General features: G+C 56.2%; 1 protein-coding gene across 1 annotated transcript; it reads left to right on the forward strand.

Annotated features, from left to right (window-relative positions):
• Positions 1–11,277: 11,277 nt before the first annotated feature.
• On the forward strand, positions 11,278–12,690 carry IUM83_19685 (Zinc finger CCCH domain-containing protein 7; the record flags this gene model as incomplete). Its single annotated transcript, XM_067944747.1, has 1 exon — positions 11,278–12,690. One exon carries the CDS (start codon positions 11,278–11,280, stop codon positions 12,688–12,690), a length of 1,413 nt encoding a protein of 470 aa, XP_067785515.1.
• Between the last annotated feature and the right edge of the window lie 176 nt (positions 12,691–12,866).

Here is a 12,866-nt window from a genome sequence, read left to right on the forward strand (position 1 = left end):
AGGAAGTATCCTAAACGTTTAACAGATAACCTATCTGTTAAATTCACAAGTGGCTTGCAGCCACTTGTACGTGTAACCGTTACACCATCCCCCCTTCAGGTTAGACGCGCGGGGTCCCCGCACGTCAATCTTTGGAATTGACCATTCGTCAATTCTCCGCGTTTGGAGAAGAAATCCGCGCTCATTCAACGATGAGCGCGCCTCAGAAGAAGTCCGCAAAGTCGATGGGGAGTCATCTCTCCATCGACGACTACTCGAACGCCAGAAGGCGAAGTACGGTGACGTCGTCGACTTCGACGACGACGATGAAGACATGGAGGGCGAGGAGGACTCGCCCTCAAAGCGTAAAGACTCAGTGTCGAGCGAATCGCTCGACCCTCACGCCAAGAACGTTCGCCCGCGTGAAGGGGACGAATCGGACGCTTCGAGTTCGAAGCGTTCGCGTACTGAGAGTGATACCCCACTCGCTTCAGCTGGGGCTCTCAGTACTCCGCGCGCGCTGCTGCAGCGCGTGATGTTAAAGCTCAAGGCTCTCCGCGCGCTGCGCCTGCAGCGCGCGATCCATGGATGCCGTCCGCGTCCGAGATCGCGGACCGGTTTGGGAACTCGGTACCTCCGAATGAGGTGCCGCTGTACGTATGCAGCGCCATCAAAGATGACGCTGTGGCTGCTGAACTGCACTTTGATGCGGAAACGCATCAAAGGCGCGATTACTACATCGGACTCTTTCATGAGCTCCGATGGTTTCAAAGCAAGAAGACCTCTTCTTGCAGCAAAGTGCCCGAATGGCAGGCACTTTGTCAAAGCTGGAACGCCTTTGTTGAGAACTTCAACAAGAGGCCGAGTGCTTACCGTGATCGGATTAAGCAAGCGCGTGATCGCTTCGAGACGTACTCGAAGCGTGGAAAGCTGGAGCAACTTCATGTTGCTGCTGAGGAGGCAAATGTGCCGTGCGCTGTGCCCGAGGGCTTTCAGTGCACGAAGTGCTTTCCAGGCGCGGTCCGCTTGAGCGACCGCGACCTGAACGGGTACACGTCGTTCCGTGTGCCCGAGGGTCTCAAAGAGCTCCGTGCTAAGTTCTTAGCACGTGAGGGTTCGGGCGCTAGCGATGATCGCAGCGCTCGTGTTACTTCCGCTGCGCCAGCGCGTACTGCTCTTCGTACGCCCTCACCATTTCCGGAACGTCCTCCAGCAAGAAGTTCCGCGGCTCCCATGTATCTCGATGGGGAGGAAATCCTCTCCAACGAATACGAAAACGAGCCCCTTGAGGGTTCGTTTTCGGGAGACTATGGTCAACAATCCGCTCAACAATCCAGCGGGTTGAGCCGCGGGCGTCACGGATCGGCGGTGGCGGGGTGGGAACACGCCCGGGTATGATCAGCCCGGGCTGATCAGTATGCGCCTCTCCACGACCGGGTGACCGTCGTGGAGCGTCTACAGGGCGCTGAGTTCGCCGCCCTGAAGCAGGAGCTGGCGAACCAGAAGGCCCAAGTCGCGGCGGTCTCGCAGACCGCCTCGAATATCCAGGTCGAGCTGGGGACCCAGATGAAGGGGTTGCTCCAGCGCGTCCGCGCGCTGGAGGAGAGGTTGCTCGTCGCCGAGGCCAAGTCCTCCGCTTCTGCCCCGGCTCCTGCCGAGGCTTCGGGTCAGCCGAGCTAGATGGCTCGTGCCGCAGGTATGGCTTCAGCCGTCCGACGTAGAAGGTCGGATGGAGGCGCATGCTAGCCGGTATGTCTAGCGTGTAAGCGTTGCCGTGCCGTGCCAACACAGTGAACGGCCCGATGAAGCGCGGAGCAAGCTTGCTTGCTCCGAAATCCGAAACTGCATGTCTAGGCAGGTTTTGTGTAGCTAACAAAACTAATGAACCAACTTTAAATTCATTTGTGTTGCCTCTGCCCGCATTGTCTGCGTTCAGCTTCTGTTGATCAACAGAAGCTGCTATTAGTCTTGGACAAACCGAATCACGGCTTGTCTTTTGGTGATGAAACTGATTGCATCCGAGCTGAAGTCATTCAGCTCGCTCTCCGCTAGAGGCCCGGCCTCTGCGTGGTGCTTTGCGGTGTCTGCGCCCTGCGCAGACCCGTGGTCGTTAAGCCATGTTGTTGGGGGAGTCTGCGCCCTGCGCAGACTCATGTGGTTTGTCCATTGTTGCAGCTGACACTGTGCAAGTGTCAGCGGTTTTCTGCGGCTGCTGTATTGCAGTCGTAGATCCTCCCCACTTAAAGTGGGGAGCCATCACTCCGAGTAAACTCGGTAGACGTGGATGCCGCATGGCATTCACGTAGAACGGTGTATGCCCGGTCGAGGCATGCACTGAGTTGTTGATGGCAAACTCTGCCATCGATAAGCACTCGCTCCAGTATTGGAACGAGTGAGCGTAGCTCTTCAACATATCGACGAGCACGCGATTCACGCGCTCGGTTTGACCGTCCGTCTGCGGATGATCCGCAGTCGACATGGAAAGCTGGCTCCCAAGAAGTGTAAACACTTCTTGCCACAGGTGCGCTGTGAAGCGCGGGTCTCTGTCCGACACGATGTCGGACGGCATGCCGTGGTGTTTGAACACCATGTCGACGAGCAGACGGGCCGTCTGCTTCGCGGTTACCTCTGCTGGCACCGCAGCAAGATGTACCAACTTGCTGAAACGGTCTACAAAGACCACAACACCGGTGTTCCCTCCGCTATCCGGGGGAAGACCAAAGATGAAGTCCAAAGACATGGACTTCCAACACTCCGACGGAGTCGGTAGTGATTGCAGTGGAGCCTGCGCGAATGGCGCAGGCTTTACGCGTTGGCATACCTCGCAAGCACGGACGTACTTGCGCAACCACTTGTACTGGTGGTGCCAGTAGAAGTCGCGCGTGAGAAGGACGTAAGTCTTCTCACGTCAGAGATGTCCCGCAGTCGGGGCATCATGATACTCGTACATGATCCTGAGTCGCAGGTCATGGTCATTTGGCACGACAACGCGGACCGCGTTGTCGTCGACTGCATTATAAAGAAGCAGTCCGTCGTGCACCCGATATCGGTGTGCACGCGCACGAAGGTGCTTGGGCAACTTCTGACGAGCCTTGTCAGAAGATGTTGTGCCATAGGCCAGCAAGAGTTTCGCGTACGCGTCCGCGTCGTGCGCGTACGCGTACGCGGCCTTCACATCATCCAACAGAGACGACGTGGGTATGCTCGTTCGCATGGCGTCAATGGCATTGACGTCAGCAGCTTCTGTATAATCCGGCCGACGTGATAACGCGTCGGCCACCACGTTCAATCTTCCGGGTTTGTATTCGGCCCGGAAGTTATACTCCGCAAAGAATGAGAGCCATCTCGCCATTCTTTGTGAAATGTGTGGCGACTTCACTGCGGTGCGCAGTGAAGCATGGTCGGTGTAGACCACAAATGGTCTACTCCCAAGCAAGTACACTCGGAACTTTGCGAGTGCATACTTCATGGCAAGGAGTTCCTTGTCATGCACCGGATAGTTGCGCTCAGCTGGCTTCAGCTGACGCGATTGGTAGTAGACGACACGATCACGGCCCTCGTGATCGTGCTGCATTAACGCGCATCCGATCGCGAAATCGGATGCGTCACACACTACGTGGAATGGGCGATCTTGGTCAGCCACTGCCAAGATCGGCGCCTCAGTCAAGCCCCGCTTGACTGCATCGAATGCCTTTTGGCAATCGGGTGTCCAATTCCACACAGCTTCTTTCTTAAGAAGCTGTGACAGCGGGCGGATCTTGCCCGCATAGTCCTCCACGTACTTGCACAAGTACGTGGCCAAACCAAGGAACTGTCTCAGTTCCTTGACACTTGAAGGCGTTGGCCATTCGTTGATCACTCTGACCTTTTCCGGGTCAGGGCGAATGCCATTCTTTCCTACGAGACACCCGAGGACGGGTATCTCGCTTGCCCCGAAGATACACTTCTTCAGGTTCGCGTAGAGCTTATGCTTTCGCATAAGCTCAAGTAGTTTCCGGAGATGCACCCTGTGCATCTCTACGTCGGTCTTCCGCCCACAGCCCGGCTGTGGATGAATACATCATCGAAGTAGCTCGGTGCGAAGTCGCGCACCGAGCGCAACAAGTGCGTCACGCACCTGTTGAAAGTCGCAGGGGCATTCTTAAGCCCCTGTGGCATTACTAGCCATTCCCAGAGCATGCCGCTTGGCGTGCTCACTGCCGTGAGAGGGATATCGCTCTCACGCATTAGGGATTTGATAAAATCCATCTCGCAAGTCGAGCACTGTAAACGGTGCTCCCGGCCATCGAATCGATGATAACATCTTTTCGTGGTATCGGCGTCTGCGCCGGTACCGTCGCATCGTTCAGCTTGTTGTAGGCATGAACGATGCGCCATCCGCCCTGTGGCTTCTTGACACAGAACGTCGGAGCACTGTGCGGGGACTTTGATTCCCGCACTTGTCCTGCTTTACGACGACTTTCAAAGAAGTCGTCGATCGCTTTCACTTGCTCTCGCGGCAGTGGCCACTGCCGCGTGACACAGTACTTCGTGCCCGGCACGAGATCAATCTCGTGCTGAATGCCCTTATCCTGCGGAAGCTCCGCAGAATCTCTTCCGGAGTACGTCTTTGTACTCCCTCAATTCGTAATAGGGACTCGACTTCAGCGAGTCCCAACCTTGTTCCTCGAAGCGCTCTCGCTTCGTCTTCGCACTGAGTGTCTTCACTCAGTGGTACTTCCATGAAGAGCTGCCTCAGCTCTTCGCTCGCTCGCCGTTCTTTCGCTGTCCGAGAACGCAGACTTGTTCGATGCGTCCATCGTGCAAGTCGCGCGTGAAGCGCTTCCAGCTCATGGCTGGAAGCGAAGTCAACTCCGACGCCGTCGTCGGAGGACTAGCGAGTTCCATGTCACGATACTGGAATCCAGTATCGGTGCGCGTCAAGACGCTTAGCGTCTTGACATTCGGCGTCTCCGCCGCAGTCTGCCCAGCAGACTGCTCTTGTTGCGTCTCGGTCCCGGACCGAGACTTGCGCAGCGTTTTCCGCTTGCGCCGTCTTCTTGTTGTGCGGAGCCCGGCTCCGCACAGTTGTTCTTCTTGTCCAGGCCCGGCCGTGGACAGTCGTTCGCCGGCAGACCCTGTCTGCGGGCGCGCGGTATCAAGCCCGGCTTGATCGTGCATGAGCGCTTCGTCGTGCAGCCCGGCTGCACGACAGCATGTAATTGCGTCAGTGCGGTACGTTTGCAACCGCCCGCACTGTTTGCAGCGTCAACTCCCGGAGTTGACACGCCTTCGTCACCTCGACGCCAATCATTGGCGGAGCCCCTCATGAACGAGGGTGCGTCGGCTCCCGGAGCCGACGCGTCGTCGTCGACCTGACCGCTTCGAGTCAGGGACTGTCCCTTACACGTTTGAACGTGGGAGTTGGTTCCCGGAACCAACACATCTTTTTCTTCCGACGTCGGCAGCATTGCCGACGTGGGTCTCACTTGTGCGCGCCCTCGCGCACTTCTTGGGCACTCCGGGACAGCAGCATAAAGCGCTGTCTCGACTGGTGAGCCGCGCGCACCAGCAGGTGCGCGCGCTGCGGTAACAGGGCCATCGCTCTCTGTTCCGCTGTCGCGTCCGAAGCGCACGAGCGTGCGCTTCTTCCAGTCTATCACCGGATCATGCCGTGCAAGCCACGGCATGCCCATTACCGTCGAACTTATCGTCCAGGTCCAGGACGATAAAGTGTTCGACAAACACTCGTTGTTTGTACGAGAAGCGCACGTTCACGACGCGCTTCTCGGTCTTCACGATGGCACCTGTTGCCAGTCGTACCTTCCAGAAGACTTCGAGGTGTATCTACCTCCTCGAAGTCAAGTCTCGACAGGCTTCGTAGTCGAACAAAGTTGTTCGACGCGCCTGAGTCTACCAATGCTCGAAGAGAGTCACTCGCTCTCTTCGAGTAAACCTTCAAGATGACTAGGTTTGGCCTGTCATCTTGTTTCTTGCAGTGAGAGCTGGTCTCACTGGGGCTGCAGTCCTCAGTGTCGCGTGCCCGATGTCGGCACGCGCGACTGCATTACCAGTAGGGCGCCCCGCGCCTACTGGATGTTCGCGTTTTTTGTTGGTCCGCGGCGATGCCTAGCATCGCCACGACGCCCACCTCCAGGGGGCATGGGAGCTGTACACTCCCGTGCAAAGTGACCGATCCTTCCGCAGAGGAAGCATCGCACGTTACCTCCCTGCTGCTGGTAACCAGCAGTTGTTGCACTCGAGAGGTCCATTGGCTCCGGACCTCCCGTCCTCGCTACCGGGCGCGGTTGCGGCCTCGGTACGTTTACATGGAGTTTAGCCTGCCGCAGGCTAAACTCTTCTTGCATGGCAAGAGTGATTGCAGCTTCGAGAGTACTCGGGTACTCTCGGAAGAGATAGGTCTTCACAGGCCCATCTCTAAGCCCCTTCATGAACGTGACGACCTTGGTCGCCTCGTCAATCGGGTTAGTCACGATATTTGATACCAAATATCGTGCGCGCTGCGCGTAAGCATGGACGTCATGCTTACCCTGCTGAAGGTCGAGGAACTCCGCCCTCGACCGGAACTCGTTTTGCGGGGCTCAAACGCTTGTTTGAGCTCCTCTTTGAACACTTCGTACGTGCTGAAGCACGTAGGATCGGAGAGTCGGCGTCCATATGCCCAACTCCTTGCGCGTCCGCCAAGGCAGGACATGGCGAACGCGACCTTCGACAGCGGGTCGACGATGCGTCGAGCCGCTATGGCTGTGTCGAGTTCGACAAGCCATCGGAGGAGAGGCTCGCCCTCTCTTCCCACGTAATTGCTTACGCTCAACTTTAATGGTTGAGCACGCGGTGTCGTCCCTGACGACGCCGTCACTGAGGAAGTAGCGTCACGCTGCTCCTTCATGATGAACCCCAGAGCAACACCATGTTGCTCCGTCGGCGATAGCGTATGCAGCATTGTAGCTATCGCCGCTTCTCCAATGACTGTTGACAGTCGTTGGAGGGCCTCCCACTCTGGGTCAGACAGGTGGGGGCAGTCAGCGCGTGCAACATGCGTTGCAGGCGTGTTGGAGCTCTCCATGGGCACCTCCGTGCTCATGTGGTTCTCGGCTCCGCGTTCGTACACCGCGTACGAACGTCAAGCAGTCGGTCGTTGGACGGACTACAAAGTGCTACCAGGTGTAGTGGGTCTAACTTGACTCACTACTTTAGCTTACACGTTGCGCAACGTGTATGAGGAAGCGTAAGTACTTAGTAATTACTTAGGTTAATTATATTTGAATACACAAATATAAGTTAACTTTAGACAAGATTCCAAGTAGCTAGTTTGAGGTAAAATGAGAACTGTATTGTTTGTAAATTGATCTTCCTCTAAAATCTGCTAAAAACTGTTTATCATCTATGAAAGGGTTGGCAGCGGCTGGCTGTCAGAGCCCCGCTAATATGCATGTCTCTGATTGGTAGAAAGATGCTGCTTTCTACCAATAGGATCTTTTGGGTATGTGTGGACCACTCACTGTGGTGGTCCACTTCAATGTATCCATCGGTGTGTCTTACACCAATGTGAGGAAGTATCCTAAACGTTTAACAGATAACCTATCTGTTAAATTCACAAGTGGCTTGCAGCCACTTGTACGTGTAACCCCGTTACACTATCCGTTTGAACCAGGTTTTACGCCTGAGTCATCGCAGTGCCTAACGAAAGCTATAATTTGAGGCTGAACATTCTGGAGGCCGAGCGTTCTGGAGGGATTTACTGCTCGGAGCGCTGATGATGTAGGTGGGGGGACCCCTGTCCAAAATTTTGCTATTTAAATATTTCTAACTTGGTGTGTATGCCACCTTCTTTTGATGCTGGATTGTAGTGTAGGACTAGCAACACATCCAACCAGAGCACGGGTGCATGCAGCCACCTCCACCACTACGAATAGTCTCTCATCAGCGTCAGGTTGCCTTTATACATACCCGAACTTTCAATTCTGCAGCAGATTGGAAATTTCCAAGCGAAGAGTGAAAATAGCTTTTTAGCAGACGTAGCAAAAGACGGAACCGACCAACACACCGCAATCATTTGGAGACGTGCTACAGCTTCTCACCCGCCAACAAGCTGATTTCCAAGCCGTGCTGCAGTAGCAGTACACTGCTAGTGAAGCTTGCTTCGGCGTGCTCATCGCAAGGCCAACAGGGACCCGCAAGCATCAGTCTCCTACCTACCAGGGTAAGCTCGACGAGAATCTCGAGCTGTGGGTTTTCGCTGCGGAGCGGTTCTATGCGGACTATCACCCGCAGATGTTTGAAGAGTCTTCTCCGGCTATGGTGTCTTGTCATCGCGAAGCCACCCCAACGAATTGGTACCGACAATTTTCACTGGAGTGCGACAGCTCCGACTGCGTGAAATCATGGGCGATTTTCAAGGAGGCCACGCGCCATCGATTCCTATCACCCAACAGCGAGTACCGCGTGCGCGAACGGCTGTGTGCGCTCAGTCAAACATCGTCACTGCATGATTACGTGGCAGATTTTCAAAACCTGATCATCCAATGCACGGTGCCCATCAGTCAGCTGGAGCTCCGCTTCTACTTCCAGCAGGGGTTAAAGCCAGCAACCACAAATCACGTGCGGGAGCATCACCCGTCGACACTTGATGAGACCATCGAACTCGTGGTGAGATTTGATCACGCTGGGAAACGTGCTCTCATGCTGGATCATGACTGTCAAACTACGGTTACTCGCTACCGCTGCAAAAAAGTGGGTCACGTTGCGCCAAACTGTCCTTCGAAGTAAGTTCGCGGCTTTTTAAAACGGGGTCGTGTAACGCATTGCGTTACATACATTACTGGTTTAGTAATTCATAATTACGGAGCGCGTGATTTATACTGACGTGGTAATTTACGAAACCTATTACGGAACGACTTACCGGGCGGCTGCAAGGTGGAGTTTACGGAGCGACCCGCCAACTAGCAGCTGCATTGAACAACGAACGGCCATGAAGTGAGTATCTGGTTTAGAGTACAAGCGAGTATGAACTTTAAGTTACAATATCACTTTCCAGTTTGCCCTTTTCAAACCTAAGGTTCTGCTATCTCACGTATAGGACCTGTTCCGCAGACATAGATTTCAGCGGATTAAAGATAAGTTTCGAGTAGATTTATTTTTCTTTCAACACTGCTGGACATCAGAACAACCATAGTTTGGGGACAGCAGTGTTGCTGCCGCTATCAATGCCTAAGAGGGCGAAAGCGCTGGATTCGGTGTGTCGCTGACAGTGTCGGGCATGAACGCTGCGGATAAGAAAGCGCCGGCGCCGGCTGTGCACGGCTGCCTCGTTCCGGGCGAGTGCACCGCGACGCCCATGCAGACAACCACGGCGCTGTCGTGCGGCGCGGGCTCGTTCGGTCGTAAAGATCGCGTGTGGTCAAGTTGAAGTGGTGTCCACTTGGTCAGCCAAGATGTGGTACATTGTACCGCTATCCAGAACGCGTCGGCTATTAGGCGCTGGATAGAAGTTCCTCTGTAGACGTTTTATGGCCACGCCTTGTAAGTACTGCTCCAGTGAAACGGGCACAGGAGCCCTGTTTTAGTGGTATCAGCGCGGTGTTTTACGGGAAGCCGCCCCATCTGAAGGAAGCCGTCACGTCGCGGAAACAGCTGTTGGACGCGCAGAGCCGAACGCACTTGGACTCAGACATGCGGAGCTGGCCGTCTCGGCGGAACGCAGCACCTCAAAGAGGCTCTTCTCGAATGCTCGAATCGATTTGACTCGGTGTGCAGGGCAGCAGATCCCTGGCTCCTTGCTGTTTCTTTGCTGTGAATGCCACAGCACATCAATTCCAAAACAATACTGACCACTCTAGGATTGTTCATACATGTAGTACTGTACAGTCGAGAATAATATCGCTCAAGCTGCTGCTGCATTTGCGATTTGTAGGCGCTGGTAGAAGCTACGGTAGTAAAATAACTTGAAGATTCGCAAGCCCTCAGGTTAATCCTACGCAGGCACTCTTTTGAAAAAAAATTACCAGTTGAAAGCAAACGCTTACTATCGTTTCCTGTACGATGTGGGCCCTCGTTGCCAGAGGTATTCGCGCCTCCAAATCAACATGCGCTAGGAGATCGCAATGACCTGCAGAGCTTGAACATGTTTTCATATATATCTTTATATCGTAATCAATTCTCAGAGGTACCGTAGCGTCGATTCATATTTGTTTAGATAACTCGCATTGCGAGATCATACCTTATTTGGTTTTAGTGGTGGCATGCCGTTTGAGAACTTCATTTAGCGACATCCCAAACGGTCAACCAACGAACGTAGCCGTATTACAGCACACAGCAGTAACTCAACCTCGTCGATCTTAGCCTGTTCGTCAACATTCCATCTGTGCCGCAAGATGTTTCAAGCAGCGTGAACTGAGAGTATGTTTCCCGAGGCACTCTATGCGCATGCAGCGCCAGTTGGCGCCGCCTGCTTGGCCGAAAATTAAAATATCTCCGCGACGTGTCTCGAGCAGTTACGTCTGCCATGGAGGACAAGCTTGCAACGGTGATCGAGCATTCCGTCGTGCCTCGCGCCAGCTTAGATGAGGCGTTGAGGCGTTTCCGCGCTCGGCAGCGTGGGCACGTCTTTATCAACTGGCTCTGATTGGCCCAGACATTTTCATTCGCGGCTCAATAGTCAGCACAGCAGGGCCCTAGCCCTCCTCCCTGCGGGCAACCGCGCTCCGACCGCTTGAAGGATAGCACCACCCTTCTAATTCTATCTCAGTGCATCCTGCGTCAGAGTGTACTGAGAGAAGCGGTTTATACACCCTGTCGTTGGCCAAATGTACTGTATTCCCTTATGTCGAAAAAAGTTGCCGCAGCCCATACAATCCCGCAGTGGCACGATCCGGCTCCGTTCTGGAAGGATTTTCCGCGGAGCGGTTGCCGCTTCGGGGTGCGCGGCCCCTTCTTCTCAGGCCGCTCGCACGCGTTCGTTCCGCAGCGCTCGCAGTGGGGAAAGCGGAGCACGGGAAGAAGACCGGAAGCAGCGGCGCCAAGAGACGTTCCTGCCGCCGGGCTTCGTGACAGGCGCGTCGACACCTCGCTCAACCGAGACACGCCAAGCGTCGGCTCCCAAGGCTTAAATTTTGCTTTTGGCCCGCCGCAGCGCAACACTCAGCACTCAGCTCTCCACCGGTTCGATTGTTGCCTTCGCACTTCAAAAGGAAAAGGGCGAAGCGAGAGGGGGGCAGGCAAGGCAATCTTTAGGACTCTCGCGCCTAGAGACTGTCTCTTACCTTCAGGCAACCTCCAGCCATCACAGACCGCAGCAACATGCTGGCCATGGCGCCGCGGCCCGAGCCCACGGCCATGCTCAACCACCGCGGGGAGCGCATCATGCCGCTGCCGTACCGCCCCAAGCCCGTCGTCGTCTCCTCCGCCAAGGCCACCAAGACGCGCAAGCTGTCGGCCATGCAGGGCGGCTACGAGCAGTACGCGCACCTGGCCAAGCGCCAGCGCAGCGACTACAACCTCGAGCCGGAGCTGGAGCTCGAGCCCTCGTGCTTCGGCACGCGGCGGCCGGAGGTCGTGACGCCCTTCGACCTGCACCTGCAGGCCGTGTACGAGGGCGCGGCCGAGGACGGGCTGCAGTTCTTCGAGTCGCACGGCTACTACGACGTGAGCGACGCCAACACGGTGGAGATGTTCCGCCAGAACTTTGGCCTGGGCGAGGGCTTCTGGCTCGGCAACGGGCAGCTGGACGAGGAGGAGGAGGAGGAGGAGCTCGTGCTTGAATCACTGAGCCCCGCCGTCTACCCCTTCGGCTCGCAGCAGCAGATCGTGAGCTCCAGGAACCTGCTGCACCGCGAGCGCACCGACTCCGGGCGCTTCACGCTGCTGGACGACGACGGCAACGAGGTGGACGAGCACACGCTCTGGGAGATGGAGCGCGAGGACCGCCTCAAGGCCAAGAGCCTGGCGCTGGACGACGACGAGCTGGCCGAGCTCGCCCACGACCAGCTCAGTCTGCTCGAGGCCATCTCCGTCATCCGCTCGGAGAAGACGCAGCTGCAGCAGTTCTTCCTGCACGCCTTCCGCGAAGAGCAGGCGCGAGCCGTGCATGTCCCGGGCCCCGTGCTGCGCCAGGCGCAGCGCACGGAGCTGCCCCCGGCCATGCCGCCCGCCGACCTGGAGCTGCCGCCCTACTGCGGCTACGTGAACCTGCTCAAGGACACGATCCCCTTCCTCATGCGCAGCTGGCACAAGCGCTGGTTCTACCTGGACTTCCAGGCGGGCGTCGTGCTCATGTACAAGCGCAGCTACTGGAAGAGCCCGCGCGGCGTCATCGACCTGCGCAACGTGGCCCACATCGAGAAGATGAGTCAGGGAGACTTCCGCATCGAGTTCCACGACACGGGCGCCGACGCCCCGTCCATGATGCTCATGCGCTCCAAGCTGCCGGAGGAGGCCGAGCTCTGGGTGAACCTGCTGCGCTTCGCCAAGCAGGCGTCGCGCGGCGCTCCTCGTCTCACCGACACGGTCATGGACAACACCAAGGCGCTCATGAAGAAGGCCAACAAGAAGAACCAGGTGGACATCCTGGCGCAGCTGCTGACCAACTCGGCCAACAACGCGCGGTCAAGCAACCTGCGTGCCATCGCGCAGGCGTCGGCCGTAGCGGCGTCGGCTGTCTCGAACAGACGCAATAGCAAGCACCACAGACACCAGAACGCGCTGACGGCATAGGCCCGTCGCGCGAGCACAAACAACACACATGATGGGCGTGGCCAACTTTGGCAACACAGGATACAAGATGACCAAGACGAGAAAAAGCAGAAGACAAGACAAACTGGCAAGGTGGGGAATCCTCCTCCCCCCTTGCCCAGAAAAACAAGCACGTTCGCGCAAGAGCTCTCTATCTA

Source organism: Phytophthora cinnamomi (genome assembly GCF_018691715.1).
Source record: "Phytophthora cinnamomi strain GKB4 chromosome Unknown Contig78, whole genome shotgun sequence".
Taxonomy (NCBI): Eukaryota; Oomycota; class Peronosporomycetes; order Peronosporales; family Peronosporaceae; genus Phytophthora; species Phytophthora cinnamomi.